This window comes from Centrocercus urophasianus, unplaced genomic scaffold (genome assembly GCF_019232065.1).
Source record: "Centrocercus urophasianus isolate 14NV4802_14NV808 unplaced genomic scaffold, USGS_Curo_1.0 seq_13, whole genome shotgun sequence".
NCBI lineage: Eukaryota > Metazoa > Chordata > Aves > Galliformes > Phasianidae > Centrocercus > Centrocercus urophasianus.
Genome location: NW_024884475.1, coordinates 1,936,385 through 1,954,982, shown reverse-complemented (window position 1 = coordinate 1,954,982; position 18,598 = coordinate 1,936,385). Strand labels below are relative to the sequence as shown.

The 18,598-nt window shown below is 48.5% G+C and overlaps 1 protein-coding gene across 4 annotated transcripts in view; it reads right to left on the bottom strand.

Annotated features, from left to right (window-relative positions):
- Window positions 1-4,579: 4,579 nt before the first annotated feature.
- Window positions 4,580-18,598, bottom strand: part of LZTS3 (leucine zipper tumor suppressor family member 3) — a 38,356-nt gene continuing 24,337 nt past the window's right edge. For 3 of the 4 annotated variants that reach the window (XM_042811942.1, XM_042811941.1, XM_042811940.1), the window contains exons 2-4: window positions 12,878-13,366; window positions 10,424-11,254; window positions 4,580-7,714 (exon numbers count right to left, since the gene is read on the bottom strand). In XM_042811942.1, coding sequence (XP_042667876.1) covers window positions 7,001-7,714; window positions 10,424-11,254; window positions 12,878-13,327 — 1,995 coding nt within the window. In that variant the 5' untranslated portion in view covers window positions 13,328-13,366 and the 3' untranslated portion in view covers window positions 4,580-7,000. The remainder of the gene's footprint in view (window positions 7,715-10,423; window positions 11,255-12,877; window positions 13,367-18,598) is intronic. The other variant, XM_042811943.1, reaches the window with a different exon arrangement.

Below are 18,598 nucleotides of genomic sequence, written 5' to 3'. Positions count from 1 at the left end.
TTTTTTTTTTTTTTTTTTTTTTTTTTTTTTTGCAAAGTCTCGTTAAACGCAGTTCAGAGAACCAGCAACAGTCAACGCAGAACAAACAGTAACAGAGTCGAGTTCAGAACACTTCTGGTTTGAATTCACAGTAAGAGCAGAGAGAGATCGAGGCTTCAAGAAACAAACAGAGGAGGGGAAGCACAAGGCTGGGGTTGAATTTACAGTCAGGCAGGTCCAAAACATTGGACAAAGGGTCTGATGCAGAGATCCTACACACACACACACAGCCTGGAAAGCTCTGGCTGCTCTCCCACGGGGCTTTTATTGCTGGTGAGATCAGACAACAGGCTTGCTTGGGGTACAGGCTTGCCCAACCTGACATCCCACTACTGGGGAGCTGGGTTTTAGGGGCCTATTCTACCTGGAGAAGAGACACAGAAACCGGTGACTAAGAATGTGCATCTATTGTGGATGAGGAAACCCTCGCAACCGCACTGCCCTGTGCAAGGTGAAGGCTGAGAGTGAGTCCTGAAGGGCCACCTCTCAGCTCACAGCATTTATCGGGTCCACATGAGTGCAAACAAAGACACCTCGGAGGAGACCCAGCCTCCTTGGGCTGGGCTCTGCAGGGACACTGCTGTGTGGGAAAGGACTGCATAGACTCATTGGCCAGTTGTGCAGCATTTTGGCACCGGCGGCAGTGCGTTTTTGCACCGGTGTCTGAGCTCTACCTGGACATGTTTGCTCCCTTCGGCTACTGGAAGGGAACCTGCGTGCCACCATGGGCATCTTCATCTCTGAGCGAGTTCCTAGGACAGCCTGGCTCCCAGGAATGGGAAAGCCTTGTTTCCCATTGGTGCGTGGCTGTCATCAAATATGACTTTTGGGTTCAGACACCTCTGGGGACCCAGCGGCTCCCATGTCAGTGATCTGCAGTGAGCTGACTGGCTGCAGGCACCCAGTAACAGTCACGGGATGGGCACCAAAGGAGGATGGTCCACACATCCCAGGGACCCACACTGATTGCCTGCTGGACGTGGGCTCTCTGAAGGAATGGGGACCACCAGGCTCGTACATTTTTCACATTCCTTACATGGAGCCAGACCTGGCCTCACATCGCTTTTTGAAGGAGAGCCCAGAACTGGAGTTATGATGGTATTCAAGAGAACACTGGATTGCCTGCAAGTATCAGAGTTGGGAAGAGTCCTTTTTAAACCTCCCCAGAAAAACCTATTGCTTTGTGACAGAAAGCAGAGACTTTCTGCTTAGAAAAGACATCTGTAGAGGAGCCCTGAAAACACAACCATACGTGTCAGAGGTTGTCCCAGGATCCAGATCTGATGCAATCCCCCTTCATGGAGAGAAACTGGGAAGAGGCTTATCCTGAAAGTGCACAGGCTCATTTCTGTTTTGCTGACAGTTGTGCTACCAATGTGGAACATCTGATTGGGAAGCTGACATCTGAAAACTGCTGGATGTGATCCCAGTGCCTCATTGCCCCCATGGGGACCCAGTGGCACGGGAGCTGTGTGATCAAGGTTACTTTTATGTCCCTTACACCCCTGCCTTTGCAAAGGGTGGAAGGACTGGGGAAGCCTCAGTGCTGGCTGGGTTTAGTATTGTGATGGTTTGAAGTCCCGTGAAGTGATCTCAAAGGATTAAAGGCCACGGAGATGTCCTTCAGCAAGAAGCAAGATCTCTCATGGAATTAAAACAGGGCTGATGTAGCTGACATGGGAATGATGGAGAGATGTGAGGATCAGTAGTCTAGGAAGGTCCTCTAAGGGCAGGGTCAGGGCAAGCCGCTCTCAGTGTAAGCTCCTGCTTGTTAATGGAAGTGTCTGGGAGAGCACTGGGAAAGGCAATGAGTGTTCCTGGGACAGTGTTACATCAATGAACTGAAATCAGGCAGGAGAGTCTGGAGAGCTGATGCAGAGGGGCAGCAGGACACAGGCAACATTGTGAGCAGATCTTGAATGAGGGATCTTGGTGAAAGGTAACTCTGTGAAGTGCCCTTTAAGGCTTTGACTGAAAGATTGGGTTATAGTAACAGCAAGCAGGACATGCTCCCAGACAGAAGTGAGGGCTGCCACTGCCCATCAGCAGGCTGTTATTCCTGCCAGAAATGGAGCAGAGCTCAGCACAGCCACTGGGCAGAAGCATAGTGCAGGGGCATACGGCAGAGGCTGAGGATGCTCAGTGGTGATCTGGGGAGGGGACAAGGGGACAGTCAGAAGGACCACTGGCTCTCACATTTTCCTGGCCTATTCACATTGAACCAGAACAGGCCTTTGACTGCTAAACTACAGACCTGTGGCTCTGAAGACAAGTGTAATGGCTTGGTGTGCATCCTTACAGATGAACTCGTTACTGCTCAAGAAAAAAGGGGAATCAGATCCATCCTGCCTGCTGGGTCCCTACTCACCCTGGGTGACACATGGAGATACTTGGCACCAAGGAGGACACTGGCATCACCAGCTGGGGACATCCTGGAACTGTGAAAAGTACCCTCCTTTCTACCCTGTCCCCTCCCTCAGCCCACATCAGTCTCTTCCTTCCTGGGAAGGCTGGGAATCAGCTCCAAGCACACAGTCCAACACTTTCCAGAGATCTTTGGTCACATTTCTCAGAGCTCGCTGTCTCAAGCAAGCTGTAAAGTGCCACAGTGAGGGACAGGACGGGGGTGGGTTGGTCCTTCCCATGGAGCTTGGGGGGACACCACTGGGAGCCCCAGTGCAGGAGGTTTTCTGGAGATATAAGATGGGCAGGGGGACTTCAGCCTTAACCTGGGGGCAATTGTAAGTCCTAGCTCAGGGTGAAAGCAAGCATGGAGGCAGCACAAAGTGACACCAGGCTGCTCTCTTGGAGCTGATCCCAAGCAAATTGCTTTCCTGGGATTTGCTGAGCCTTATCCATTTTCCAGTGCAGCCAATAGAAACTCAGAGGGTGCTGAGCACCCTCCAGATAATGCTCAGTGCTCAAATGCAACATCTGCTGCTACTTCCAACCCCTTCACTGGTATAGAAGCCACAAAGCTTTCTTGTCTCTTCATTTAATCATTCTTATATAGAGCTGGGCTATTTTTCACATCCAAGTACACTTGTCTCCATATAACATAGCAGTGTAAGAACAACGACTGAACTCCTATCTTGAGTGGAAACCCAGAGGTGATCTCCCTGTGGCATTACACTAGTGACAGCTGGAACTCCAGCTGGCTGCCACGAGACGCTGGCAGAACCTGAGTGGGACTGTGTGAAGCACAACGTGTGAAGCATCACAGCCAGGGAGAGAAAGAAATGCTGTCTGTGCAAAGGGTGCTACCTTAGTTGGGTGGGCACCTTGTAGCAACAGGATCACAGCAGCCTCACGGTGATGGTGGAGCAAATCAACTTCACTCCCAGGAACTGGTCACTCCCAGGAACTGGTCAGAAGGGCTGCTTGCTCCTCTGCTTGCATCAGGAGAGCTGGTCAGCCTAAGTGGAATTTGCTGGAGTTAATCAGTGCCCTGCATTTGTTCATATAACAGCTGTGTGCATGCAGCATGACTCAGTTTCCTGCATATGGGTGGTATTCCACTAGGAATGCTCCAGGTCTTCCCACCTCTGGCTCATTCTTCCACAGGGCTTGGGTAATGTTGGCCTGCCCCATGTATCAGGTATCCCAGACCATCTCTAGTGGCTCTAAATCCTATCTGTGGACAACTGACCTGAGCCCCTTGTGACTCAAAGCTCTTACTGTTAGAGACAAGTTATAAAACAATTTATCTCTAACTTGCTTCAGTAAAAACACTGATCACATGCAAGATATTGAGGGCGATACCAGAACCTGAAGAATTACACCTGAGTACATCATGTGGATTCCCATCAGCTCTAGAGCTGGATGAGCAAAGATGGATGGGGTACCTGGGATATGGTCAAGCCCAAACTCTCTAGGACAGAAACTTTTTACCAACCCTGTCTGAATTTCAAAGGAGGACAAGATGTGACTCTTCTTAGCTGTTCTTCGGATATGTCATCAAAACACTATTTTGGCACCTGGGCAGCAATCAGACAACCCTGCTGCTTCCAGGTTTCGCTGGGACTGTCAAGACACATTCATCCTTGCAAAAAAAAAAACCAAAACTCAAAAAAAACCAAAAAAACAAACCCTAAACATCTGGGAAAAAGATGACAGAGCAAGCCTGGAACACTGGAGGGCTTGCCTGATTGCTGCTGGGGGGATTTAGGTACGTGGGGAGGCCAGAGGAGCCTGTTTTTCCTGCCCCTGGACTAATGAGGAGCTCTGGTGAGAAGGTGTCCCACAGGATGATGCTGGTGCCAGTTCCTCTTGGATGTTAATGCAGTGGGGAAATGTAACTTACACCTCCTCAACATCAGATACTCAAAATTCAATCACTGTAGGAGTTCTTGAGACACTGACTGAAAGCCTGGTTCTTGCAATGGTTAATAGGAAACCAACCTCAAATTCAGCAGGGCTGTGAAGAACAATGACCCAACAATGAAATAGATCATTGGACCCATCTTATGGCCAGGGTACTTTGTGTTGATGGACTGTTTCCTTTTTGTGTGGTGGCTTCAAAATCATCAAGAGACAGGCATTTGAGACTTGAAACTTCTTGCATTTCTTACATTTCCTCCATGCTTTGCCCTTTATGTCCAAGGACTGCAAAACCCTTCACAAGCACAAGGCCCTGTCAGCTGCTTTGGGATGGAAGACGATACAGATGTGGAAAGAGAGGCACAGAAAGCTGAGATAACACAAGACATCATAACTTCAACCCTGACATTGTGGGGTGTTCTGCTCCATCTACAAAGCCCAGTGTATGAAATGGAGGAAGCCCAAGGATCTACCTGCTAAGGGTGTATGCAGCATACGTAGGATGTCTTTAGAGCCTCTGGCTCAGGCTGCAGCCTCTGAAACACCAAAGCAAAGAGGAGGGCTGGCGTGGGAACCAAGGACCTGCTCCATTGATTCCAGCAGGTTGAAGCAGTTCTGTGCCAATGACCTTCTGCCAGGTCCTTGCTGGAGGACTGGAGTCTTGAAATACCCTGGTCTCATTGCACATCTCCATTTTTTTTACAGCTCCAGGGATCACTGCCAGCTACTAGCAGTTCCTCCCTGTAACACTGTCTGTTGACTTTGGCTGGAGGTTGGTGAAATTGGTGGAGTCCCTTCTGTCCTGCTCAGCCTCTTTGCTCAGTCTGGAGCTCACCATAACACCACATCACCCCAGCATGAATGTCAGATCTGGTGACAGAGAGGGGAGTGCTCAGAGGGAAGGGAATGTGGAAGGAAAGTGGCTTCTGGACTTTTGTTTGAAAGGTCTTCAGCCTCTCAACACTCTGAGGTTCTTCCTTATTGTGCAGGCATCATCAGGCCAAACCCTCCCTGAAGTCACCTCATACAGGCATCCCAAGGTATAAATTCTGCCTTTGTTCTTCTAGCTGCTCCTTAAAGAAAAGAGCCTAAATTTCCACTTGCATTGATCCTTTGGCCACTGCCTAGTCAGTACAAATCCCACTTTACAGCACTTTTTATTCTTTGCTGTAGATCATGGTAGAAAAGTGTCCGTGAAAGGGAGCATTTTGCCCACCTTTTAAAGTGAAATGCTGTGTTTTGGTGTCTGCATCATTTTCAGTGAGTGCACATGTAGGATTTGGTTATTATTCTGCCAGGGCATAAGCACTTGTATGATCTGTGTACTGTGTCTTCTTATGAATGCTCTCATACTCAGAGTTAGTAGCTGACAATTTTGTTAAGCTGGCCCTGCATTATCTGGAATAGATGATGCCATTTGGGATCACGATGGGCACTATTCCAAATGGTTGTGCTGAAGGCTGATGCTCACTTCCCTCACTGCAATCTAGTGGTAGTGCTGATATGTGCTCCCTGCAGCTCCTGAGTGAGGCTTGGATGCCATTTGTAAATAGACCCTGGGCAGAGAGAATGCACCAAACTGTCTCTCTTTTGGGAACGGGTTAGTACAATTGTCCACTATTGGGAAATTGCTAAAGCTTCTGTTTGCATAAACAACCCACAGGTTTGGGGGTTCCCCAAACCTTGTTCCATTGACTGTGGGAATTCAGAGGACTCTGGAGAAAGGGAACTAGCTTGGATCTAATATTTTTTTTTTTCTTTTCTGTATCCAGCATGAATATATTTAAGAACAGAGGGATCAAGGCAGAGGTGGGAGGGTATTTATGCTCCCAGGATTAGGTCACAACCCAGGAGGCAAGTGGAAATGAAACAGAAACCACAACAAAATGAAAACACAGCATGTACCAAGCTCTGTTGAGTCTCAAACAAGGCTCCTACTGGGTAGCCACTCCTTGTTGGCTTATGTTACCAGGACTAGCTCACACTGCTTCACAAGTAGGTCCTAACCTCTTGCAACCATGCTAGCCATGGGCTGCAAGAGAGAGTCATCTGCTGGAGATATGTCTGGTTTCACTGAAATCAGTGGCCATTCTCCCACTGACTTCACTAAGACCGTTGTCTAGACAAGATACTTGATGCAAAACAGTGAGTTTGCTCGTGATCCCAAGAGCTTTGCTTCGTTAGCCAATGTGGCTAAAAATGCCCTAGAAAAAAAAAAATAAAAAAAAAAACCTGCCAAATTTGCACTGCTTTGCTGCACAGAAGTGCTTGGAAAACCAAAGAAACCAAGTACAACCCTCCAAAACAACCAACCAAAGAGGGGTGAATTGTAGGAGAGGGGATGGCAGCCTCTAGTGAAGTAACAGTCACGGCAGATTACAAATGAGCCAATTGACCCTCACCAGCTGTACTAGGAAAAAAAAACAAACAAAGAGATGTCGCTTCATCATAGAAAAACAACGCACGTCCACGGTTATTTACCTACAGAGCACAGAAGAATAGAGTAAGGGTGATGGAGCTCAGTGCAAGCCACCTCACACCGCTCCTACGGTATTGTGTTATCCTTCAGAGGACCACTGGCTTGAGCAGGTAGTACATGCACAGCAATAAAAAGAATCACGGGTATTGTCCTGGTCCCACCTCAGATCTCAGTGGACTCTATTCGCTCCAGCCTGGAAGGAGTCCACGTTTTTTTCTCCTCGGTGTGCGGCGGGCTGGTGGTCTTTGTGTTCATCTCGTTCACCTTGTGCTCCAAGAGTTGGTTCTTCTGGTACATCTCCACGTAGTTCAGCTGCAGCTGCTTCTGGTACTTGATGACTTTCTCCTTCTCTTCTTGCCACGTGCGCCGTTCCTCCTCGAAGTCCATCACCTGCTGCTCCCTTTGCTGCCGCTCCAGCTTCAGCTCCGTCTGCAGCCTCTCCACCTCCTTCCGCAGCGCGTTGACGCTGTCCTCGCTGCTCTGCCTCTGCATCTTGGCCTCGTCGCTTTCACAGGCCAGCGGGTCCTGCAGCTTCTCAGCCAGGTCCCCACCAAAAGGCCCCGGAGGTCCCATGCTGGCAAGTGTCCGCTTCAGTCCTGAGACCTCCAGCTCACAGTGGTTCAGTTTTTCCCTCAGCACCTGGACCTCGCTCATCTTCCGCTGCAGCTCGCTCTCGCAGATCTCCAGGTTGACGCTCTTGGAGCTGTAGGAGTCCTTCAAGGTGAGGATTTGTTCCTCCTTCTCCCGGAGGAAGTTCTTACCTTCCTTGAGCTGTGTCCGCAGCCCCACAATCTCGTTCAGCTTCTGGGAGACGTCCGCTTGGGAATCCTTCAGTTGCTGCTTAAGCAGGGAGATCTCACCCGCCTTCTGGCACACCTGTGGGGAGAGCTTTCATGAGGCAGGGGGAAGGCAGCAAGAAGGCACCACCTTTGCTTATCCTACAGGACTTACAGGTTGTTTCTGTAGCAGTGGGGGACATTTGGCTCTCAGGGATTTGATGGTGTTCCCAGAGTTAACCAAAAAGCTAAGCTAAGCACTGTGGTCCGCAGTGAGCTGACACCAGTGTTTCCCTCCATTCACATTCCACACGTAACCACAAGCTTGTGGTGCCTGACCTTAAACCCTCTGCACGAGTTATCCCACTGACCTCAACGGGTGCTGGACCTTGAGCAAGCCTGAGATGGAAACATCTCAGAACCAGAGAGCAGCCAGGCTCTCCCCAAACACTGAGGATGTAGACAGGATGCAGAGACAGTGGATGTTAGCTATTTGCTGTATGATGCTCTCCTTCCCAAAGGTTCCTAAAGAACCCAGTTGACTTTTAGTGTTCAATGCACTGGGGGCAGTCCAGGGACTGGTAGCTATTTAATTCCTTTGGGTTAGTGCATGAAGAGTGACAGCCCTCTCTGCTAAAGATCAAGGTGAGAGATGCAGCTCACTCTTGCTGAACGGGGGCTATCAAGCACAGGTTTCATCCTGACTGCCTCCAGTCTCATCCATGTGGTTAGGAACAGAAGTCCCATGCAAACACCTAGTGGAAATACCCCTGCTGCGGTGTATGTGCTGTGTAGGTGGCACAGTTATTACATGACACATCTCTAGTTCTGCTTAATCCAGCAAATGTCCACAAAAGTGTTGAAAGGGATCTATAAAAATGACCAAACCCTTATTTTCCCATGGACTTGGGGGTTTCCATGTCTTTGTATTAGCAGATCTATCTCTGGACGACTGCAGAGAAAATCTGCACTGGCAGGAACCTGGGCAGGGAAGCAGCACAAAGGGACTAGCAGTGATCAGAGAGGATGAACATAATTAAAAACAGACTTTGTAGCCACCTCCAGGACTTGATGTCCTGCCTTCCTGAAGCCCCTGTCTCTTGTCACACGTGACATATTTGTCCTTTTCTCCATTTATCAGCATCTGCAAGAACCCTTCCTGTTGGGAAGGATGCTCCTCCACTGCCTTCATTGCAACCTCAGTTTTTCTCAGCTGTAGAAAACTACTCTGGTGCATAATACTGAGCAAAGCCTTTAAGCTTAGCAATCCGGACGGCCCATTGTCAGCAGCTGAAGAGCTAGGATACATACCCACAGTCAGTTCCTGCAGATACCAGCTTTTTCTGGAGCTCAAAGACATAAATCTGAGTACTCACATCCACCCCAGTGTTTCTCTGCAGCAGATGCAGAACAACATCACGCTGGTTTAGCCGTAGTTACAGTGACACAGTTAATGCTCAGCTAAAAAAGTGCACAATCCCAATCGTGGGTTTACTGGAAGTGCTCTCCGTGGGCTAGCTTTTCCCAAAAGGCAGAGAAATACGTGATGAAGAACAGCTTGGATAAGAAGCAACTAACAGATTAAAACACTTAAATTTTGGTCTTTAGTTACGTGCTGGGGAAATTTAGGCAATACAGTCTGTGGAGTCTGGAGTGTATCTCAGTCAATGAGAATAGGTGTCTACAAATTTTAGGTGTCAAGATCCATCAGCTGAATCGCATCTCTTTGCATCTCTATCACTGGATTAGCTGCTGCAGACTGAACTAGAGCAGTAAATAATCAAAAATCATTTGGTGGTTTTACCAGTGCAGAATCAGGAAGCTTTCCAGACCTAACTTAATGGAAGACACACAAAACCTGGGCAGAGCACCTGGTCAAAGGAGGCATCATGTTGGACAAGGCAGCCCTGCTTGTCCTGCATGTAACTTGCAGAAATTTTAGAGCAAGCCTCTAATAAGCTCTGCTGAATATCTCCAAACAGTGTGTTGCAGAGCCCTAATTAATCCCACTTCCACTGACTTTCCATCAGGATTAGCAGAATAGGGCCTTCATGATTCTAGAGCTACTTTTTTTTCTTTTTTTCCTCCCCACTGCAGCCTTAATGAATTTCAAGTTTCTAGCCAGTCCATGGAAGGATTAAAATTCTTTACACGATCAAGCTGAAAAAAAACCCCACCAAAACTGTGTTAGCACTGGCTATTCAAATGGGTTTTGATAAAATGTTCTAAAAATAAAAGCAGAAGTAAAAAATACGTAAAGAGGAATTTGCCTTTCAGCCTTTTGAACGAGATCAACTTATTAGCAACCGAAAACAGGGCACTGCGATGGAAAGCATGAGGTAGACTTGGCTACAGGTATCATCCTTAGCTCATTTGCTTTAGATCTTCAACAAGAACAGAAATCAAATATTTATTTGAAAAGCCATTTCAAGCTTTGCCCAAACGCAGGTGTTAGAAGAATTTAATTAAAATAGGCTTAAACTCAATTTTGGGAGGCACAAATACCTGTATGGAGAAATCTTTATTCACTCAAACTGGATTCAAATCTCCCACATTGCAGTGACCTGACTGTGAAACCTAATTATTAGCCAGCACAGGACGTGCACACAAAAAAATTATTGCACTCATTTTATTTTAATTGAAAACTGTAGGTTTGAAGCTCAGACACGGAGAGGTGGCCAAAGTGTCTCCTGTTATCTACAGGCCACTCACCCACAGCCCTTGTCTTGGGCTGCTCATGGGACCAATGCAGGTACTTTGGGTTATCGATGAAAGCCTCATTCAAGATTTCTTACAACACCACTCTTACCTCCCATTTGGTCTCTTCAATCTTCGGGAGGAACTCAGCCTGCTCCTTCTTGAAAGCCACAAATTTCTTCTCCAGCTCCTCTCGCTGCTGCAGGAGTTGCCCCATGTCATCCTGGAGTTTTTTTTTCTCCTGCTGCAGCTTGAATATCTGGAGCTGCAAGGCCTGTTGCGCCCGCTGCGCCTTTTTGGAGACCTGCTGCAATTTGTTGGCGTAGTTTTGCCTGAGATCCTCCATTTCCCGCTCCCAGATCTTCTGCTTCTCCTCGAACACTTGGAAGATGGCTGCCTCGCTCTTGTCCAAGTTTCTTCTCATCTGGAGCACCTCCTGCTCCTTCTCCCACAGCCTGTCTTCCAAGTCTTGGATGATGTCGTCGGTGGAAGGAGAGTGGAAAGGCATCGTTTCGTTGAGATGGTTCAGTCTGTTGAACGAAGAGGTGCTCTTGCTCGAGGAGCGGCCGCTGTCTGAGGTAGATATCCCGTTGTACCCCACGATGTTCTTGTCCGTGTAGGTCGTGCCGATGCGGTTGATGTGGCTGGTCGAGGCGCTCATGGGGCCCACGTGCTGGCTGTAGCCTGTCCCATACGTGGGCAGACTCGTTAACGAGTTACGGCCCGAATCCGAAAGGCCTCCCACTTGGTTTGTAGTCCTGTTAAGGCTGCTCTTGTCGAGTCCACTTTTGGGTGCGGATGGGCTATTGCTGTTGGCGTGGTTCAAGCTCTTTCTGTTCTCTGTCACCCCGTTGCTCTGCGGCGGGCAGAGGTTCTGCATGGAATGGAAGTTTTTAGGAACTACTGGTTTAAAGGCTGAGGGTCTAACTAAGGGCTCATTGCTCTGCAAAAGGAAAAAGGATCACGCATCAAAGACAGCAGGACGCTTGATAATGACACACACAAGAGATACATCAACACAGGCTGAGTCTGGTGGAGCTGAGGCCACTCCAGCTAGCTGGTTCAACATTTCTCAGCTTTAACACACCCCGGGTCATTTGGGATTTAACATGTGAAACCCGAGAAGAGTCGGCCACTCATAAATTAACACTTCATCTTCCTTGGCCCGAGTGACAAAAGAGCTTGAACCTGTCCCAAATCTGCACGTTTTTTTCCCAGAATACCCCATTGGTCCTCTTACCATTGATTGCTCTTTGCTAAAAGAACAGCTGCCACCTGCTTACCAGACCTGATCAAAACAACTTCGATTTTAGAAGATTACATTCTGAAGGACACCTAGATTGGAGGGTGCATTTTTCTTCTGCTGAAAACTGAATTAACCCCATGGATGAGCAGCTGTCCTGCTCTAGAAGCACATGGCAGTCAGCTCTCCTCTACATGGATATCATATCCTTCATGCACTGGGCAGGAGCAGGTGGGATCTACAGCCCCATCATAGTGATGCTGGGCAAGTAACATGCTAAAGCTGCTCCTGATTTAATTTTTTTGTTTCCTGTGAGCAGACACAACGCTGGAGGGAAAATGGATTGCAGCTGCAAAGGATTTACAGAGGATTTTAGAACCTCTGAAGTCTTGCACATTCCTCTCCCCATGAGTGCACCTACAGAAATAAAATTTTCCTCAAAATAGGATTGAGTCTCCCCTACTGTGGGTTGGGCTGCAGGTGAAAATTAGCCCAGAGGAACCAGCCTCGTATTTGAAAATGCCTTGCAGAAGAAACAAAATGAGTCCTGGTGAGCAGGCAAGGCTGGAGACCAAAAATCTGGCATCTGTCACGTGGGATTGAGATGGACTATGGGAGGCATCAGGTTAATGGCCCACGAGACAAGGCCACCAAATGCTGCAGAAACGACACTGCTTCTGGCAGCCTCCCCAGGACACAAATTATAGGATCTGCTGGAGCAGAGCAGCAGGCTGCATAAAACATCTGGGCTCTGGGCATCCTCTAAGCTGATATGAGCCATGAGGACTGTGCTTGGACAGGGAATAATGTCTGCAGAGGTAGTTTACAAGCCTCATCAGATTGCCCCTCACCAGGAGCACTAGGATTTTGAACAGATACACACAGCTTCATTCAAGTAAGACCTTTCTGTGGTCTTACTTGAGTGAAGTAAGTAAGACCTTCAGCAGTGGGCTGTAGAAGATGGCTTGTAAATGGCCCCAAAATAAGAATATGACATGCTGGGCTGACTGGAAAGAAAAGCAGCTCCGGCTCTCTCTTCTGTCAGTAGGAGAGATAGGCACAGTAACTGAGGTGGGTTAAATAATTCAAAGAACTGGAAGCTTAGCTGTGAAAGAGTTGTTATCATGCTCTTGGATCCCTCCAGAACTAGCATTCTCCTTTGCTCAGCCCCACGAAAGTAGTATTGCATTAACTGTAAATAAAAACTGTGCCATCTACATAGTAAGAATTAAGACTAATTGTCAGGATTACTCCATTGCCTGGGTTGTGCTTTTAGAGCCAAGCCACAACCACCACACTGCTCCAGGAGGCAGGAGTTCTCACCTGGTCTAGTTTGCCGGAGATTGGCAATATCTTTGGTGGGTTACTGGGCTCTCGGTACTGGGGAGGAGGTGGCATGTTCTTCTCGTTGTTGGTGGTCACATTCCCACAGATGTCCATCTTCACCTTCTCACTCTTACGCAGGTCGCCGTTGATGTAGAGGGAATTGGAGACCTTCTCTGACTTGTACGTCTTCTCCTCGCCGGAGTAGCGGTTGGAGATCTCCCTTGTGGAGAACCCATTGCGTGACCCCTCCATCTGCCGGCCGCTGCTCTGCGTTCTGGTCCCCACGCTCTTCATGGCAAACTCCTGGTCGTTGGCCACTCCGCTCCCCACGCTCCCCATGATGCTCCGGGAGGTGTTTTGGGATGGCCGAGGAGCAAACCCGTGGAAGTTCTCTGGATTGGGGTACGTTGGGTCACTAAGAACTGGCAGCGTCTCTAGCGTGGCCATGGCAGCTCACAGGTGAGGTGGAGGCACAGGTCAGTGGCACTGGAAGAAGGAGGAAAAGTGAAGGAATTTTAAAGAGATGCCTTTTTGCTTCCATACCCTTTTGTAGATCGGCATCATGCAGAGATGAGCAGATCCATGGGCTGGGTGGCACAAGGGCAGGAGCTGTCACAGCTCAACGTGTGGCATGCAGCAGATGATGGGGCTGCCCTCCTCTCTGTGACCTTCAACCCTCCTAGGAGGAGCAGCGCTCAGTCTGTGCCTTGGGCTGACCAAAACAAGGGAAACAACATGCTGATAAATGGTTGTTTTGACCTGGTTGCAGTCCCATAACACCTATTTCTTTTCCTCTTCCATTGGAACCAGCCTTCACACGACTGGATACTGTCCCCAAGCTCTATCACCACTTGAAACCCCAGCCCTGTGATTTCAGCCCTGGCTTCAAAAACATCCAAGCTCTATGAACATCAGCGTTTTGGGGAAACACCTGAAACATCTGCGTTTTAGGGAAATTCCCCAAATAGTGGTGGTTACATTAGTGTTGAACTTGCTAACAACTGAGGGGGTCAAGGTCTAGAGCTATTGATGCCCAATTGTATTCCTTGTAGGAATACAATTTATCACTTCCAAAAAAATTCAGGCCTCTTCTTGAAAATCCCTTCTGAAAATAAAGCTGTCCGTGCACTCTTGCACCCAGCCTTCAGGATCTACTCTGCATTGGGTCTTATCCCATTTCAAGAAATAAAGGCTCACAACAAACCTTTTTTGATTGCCTTATTAGATAATGAAGAATCTGACACCAAATCTTAGTACACTGTACCTTTGATGCAGGATCCTGTTACCTGATACGTTGCAAGGGGAGGGAGAAGTCACATTGCTAAGTTTGGATGATTGTAATGAATCCTACAGTCTCTATATTTTGTGAAAACCAATACACTTCTCATTTCTAAGTTGCCTTGTAGGGTCTGCATGCTCTTCCCAGTGCTGCTCCAGAAGAGCTTTGGTCTATCTGGAGTCCCATCTTTTATCTACCAGCTCTTGCAGAGGTCTCTGATGCCTTCAGGTGTTTCAATTCACACTGGGCACAGCTGAACCAAGCCTTCAAGCTCTCAATTTCAGAATTTCCAAGGTGAATCATCCTGCCAGGATGGGTACTAAAGCAAGACTTAGGAGCAGTGGGGGATGCAGGTTTCCCTCTGGATAAAAAAGACACTGAGAAAGTATTGCCCTTTGGATAGAACATTGGTGATAGGGAGGCTTAGACAGAGCTGGCAGGAAAGGGAGATCAGGAGGGTATTTCAGTGGGGTTTTCCTTCTTTTTGAGGTGGAGTTGTTAAGTCAGCTCTTCCCCAGCTCCAGCAGAAGAGCTGAGCTTATTTCTTTGGAGAGCTTACTTAGCTGTAGAGCTCAGCTCTGATGTAATATTGGTATTTATACTAATAATGGGAAACTTGTACTAATAATGGAAAAAATCATGAGTCTGTGCTGCTTGTCATTGCATTTCTACAGACTTCCTTCAGGGTTACTGCTTGTAGCTTCCTCTATTTCTCCAGAGCCCTGACCTTAAAGAAAACTGCCATGAAATGTGGTCTGAGTAAGGTGGGGCTGGCACCATGGTGCTGAAGGGAAATGATGCAGAGCCCCTCTGGGCCAAAATAGGGAAGGGAGAAAAAGTTGTGCCAGGTGGGTAGGAAAGCCAAGCTCGAGTCCTGAGTGGACCTGAAGGAGCCTCTGTGAGCTGAGACACACCAGATGTGTCCACCTGTCCATAACAGGATGCGGCTGGTGGTGTAACCTTCTCCATCCTGAAAGGACATCCAAAATCCACCCTGCAACACTGGTCTGGCACTGATGCTTTCTGCGTGATCCCCTGATGGATTCTTAGTATCTCCATCCAACACTGCAATCAGAGAGATTGCTACGAGAGGCAGTTATTTATAACAGAACACATTTACGTTTACACACTTGTGCTGATTTCTGCTCTGTCCATGGATGTGGCTCAAGGTCAGGATGGAGCTCCTGGTCTGGTAGGAGGTGGCCCTGCTCATGGCAGGGGTTGGAACTGGTTGGGCTTTAAGATCCCTTCCAACCCAAACCGTGCTGTGATTCTGAGGGCAGGATGAGATCATTGGAAAGTCTGATTCTATAAAACGAAACAGAGAAGCCAGCACAAAAGCAAGCAGTGTGAGCTAGAAAAGAGAAATGTTCTTCTCTCAGGAAGGAGCTTTGGACTGGACAGAGAGATGACAGTGACCTTTAGGCCGCCATAGAGGAAGGTGACTTATCAGCTCCACCATCAGTGGTCCTCATCACAGCCTTTCTCAGCCCTCAGAGACCCCAAGGATCCCAGGGAATGGTTTTCACATTAAGAGGCTTTCGCTTAGGATCACATCCTTACAACACTGAGACATTGTGCTGACATTCCTGTTCAGCCCCAGCGACCCAAGGGCAGATGCTTCAGCTGCTGTCTCATGGCGTGGGATCAAAGCTGTGTCACAGAGGCAGTCTCTGCAAATGGAACTTTTTTTTGCATGACTTTTTTCCCCCCCTCCCTTTTAACTGGAAAGAATCCAATAAAATATTCTGAAAAAAAAAAAAAAAAACCAAAAAACTGGCTATTAGCTTATGTTTACTGTAAACCCAGGAGCTGATAACCAGAGCATACGGGCAAGCATTTCAAATATGTTTTCAAGGAGATTCCAGAAGTGCCAACAGATCCCCAGCAGTACAGGCTTTCTTTGCCAAAAAGGGATTTTTTTGGGGGGGAGAGGGGGGAGGTTCTGGGGGGGGGGGGGGGAACTTTTGTTTCTTTTGGCCAGCACCAATTCTTAGCCAGGTTTTGCCTTGCTCACCCCTTAACTGAACTGTGAAATCAGGTTTTGAGCATGGCTGGGGTGAGGGATGGGTGCCATGGGAATGCTAACTAAAATTGGGTTTATGGATAATTCCCAATGAAAGAACCAGCCAGAGCTGAGCTGGGGCTGTGGCTCGCTGCCTCCATGTCTGATTTCTTCTTTCGTGGTCCTGCAGAGCTTTTCACCCTGTGCTCATCCCCAAGGACCTCAGCACACTCTGCAACAGCAGCCACAGCATTTACGAACCCCCAGATTTCATTAGATTTATGGTCCTGTGCTCCCTAGGAAGCCTCATTAAACACAACCAGCCTAATTAAAGCGTGAGGCGGACGAGATGAGGTAGCAAACAATGCAGACATCTGTCCTGCTGCTCCATCCATGGTGGGACCTCGGGACTGGAAAATTCCCACTCTGCCCTCCAGCACCTGTAACGCTGATGCAGAACTGGGGCTGTGCTGGCTCTCTGGAGATGCAGCTGTTCTTACACTGCATTAGCAAATTAAAGATGGAGCATCAGGCCAGCGTCTGCTTTTTGGCAGGGCTACAGCCCATCTAGCATGGCCTCCCAAGCTATTCTATTTTGTTCTCTGCAAAGAGCTTTGACTTTCACCCGCCCCTGGGGAGCCTGTGAAAACTGATTGGTTACCTTAACCCAGTTAGCTCTGCACAACCCAGATCTCCTTGGCACAAACCAAGCAGCAAACCTTGAAAAGCATTTTTCTCCCAAGTTCTTTCTTTAGTTGATGAAGGAATGAGAAGCATCATGAAAGTTGGAGAAGACCACTAGGATCACCAAATCCAAACCCCAACCCACCCCACCATGCCCACGTCCCTCAGTGCCATATCTCCACGGTTCTGGAACACCTCCAGGGTCGGTGACTCCACCACTCCCTGGGCAGCTGTGCCAGTGCATCACCACTGTTTTGGAGAGGAAAGTCCCCACTTAGCATGGCTGGGTGGTGAAGAGATTCCCCAAGCCATGCAAGCAAGGTGGAAGTGGATCTGCAGGAATCACCTTGGGAGCACCAGGGCTGCCTTCTTGTCCTTACTGGGCCCTGGAGAGCACACCTGTTCCATCCCACCATCCCAATGCCCATTGCAGCTGCAGCCACCTAAGAGCCACCCCTCAGCCCTTGCTCTGCCCATGGCTCCCCAAAGCCCCTTGGCAACAGCTAAACCAAAGAGAACCGAACCATTCCAGAACAATTCCTGATCTAATTTCCCCACTTCCAAGCATCTGCGTGTTCAAAAAAGCTGAAAAGAGTTTCTTTGTCTGCCTGGATCGATGCTTGCAGGCATCTTCCCAACAGCACATGTCCATGGGTACAAGCAAGTTCCCTCTCCTTCCACACCCTTCTCCATATTGCATGAGTTGCTCATTCCATCTCAACTGCAGGGTTATGCAGACTTTCCCTGAGCAGCCATGCCTTGTGCACAGTGACAATTTTGCATCCAATGGAGAAAACCTGAGGTGAGATTTCCTTCCTCTTGCATGCGGTGGGTGAGTCCTTCACGACTGCCTCTTAGCATAGTTTTCATAGACTCCTGGGCTACAGCTCCACTGCCTTCACACTTTGCCTTATCCAAACGAGTTAGCAAACGCCTTCCAGTTAAGCAGAAGAAAAATTGCTCTCCGATAAGCAGCTGAATAGTTAACTAAGCCTAGATTATGAAGGCCTGGCTCCATTTCTGCCTGAGCAGGTTAATTGTTAACACTCTAGTAACAAAGGCCTTTGGGAGACATACCTAGGCACTGTGCCACGTGGGAGGGAAATCAATCGCTGCTCGCAGGCAGGGCAGGCGACAGCAAACAGCCTGAGAGCAATGCAGTGCATTGGAATGCTCACGTGTGGTGCCCACTTTCCTCCTCCTGCAAAGGCACCCAAAGGTCAAAAATCGCCCCCACGCACCTCGTAACAGGTGTGCCCACAACCTTCAGCTGTCAAGTTGGTTTGCTTGGGTTTTAATGAGCACGCAATCAGTGGAAGGGCGTAAACACTCGTTTCTGTAGGACCTACACCTGCACAGTGCCTAGGGCTCTGCTGGTGTTCCAGTTTGTTGGCACTGGTGCCAGAGAGGTGTCTGGAGAGCAGCAATTCTTAGAACAGTGGAATGGTTTGGGTCGGAAGGGATCTTAATAAACCATCTGGCTCCAGCTGCCATGGGCAGGAATGCCTTCCACTAGACCAGGCTGCCCAAAGCACCATCCAACCTGGCCTTGAGTCACCTTGGTCCAAGGTAATGGAGCGGGATAGGAAAAGTGTCACAGTTTGAAAGGAAAGTGCTGTGATCATATCAGCTTCTTCCAGAAAGATGTATGGATGAAGAAGGGAAGACCACTAATAGGCAAGTTGTGGGATGACAGCAGACTGTAGGGAGCAAAACCACCTGTGTTTGGAGGTTAACAAGCCCTGGAGGA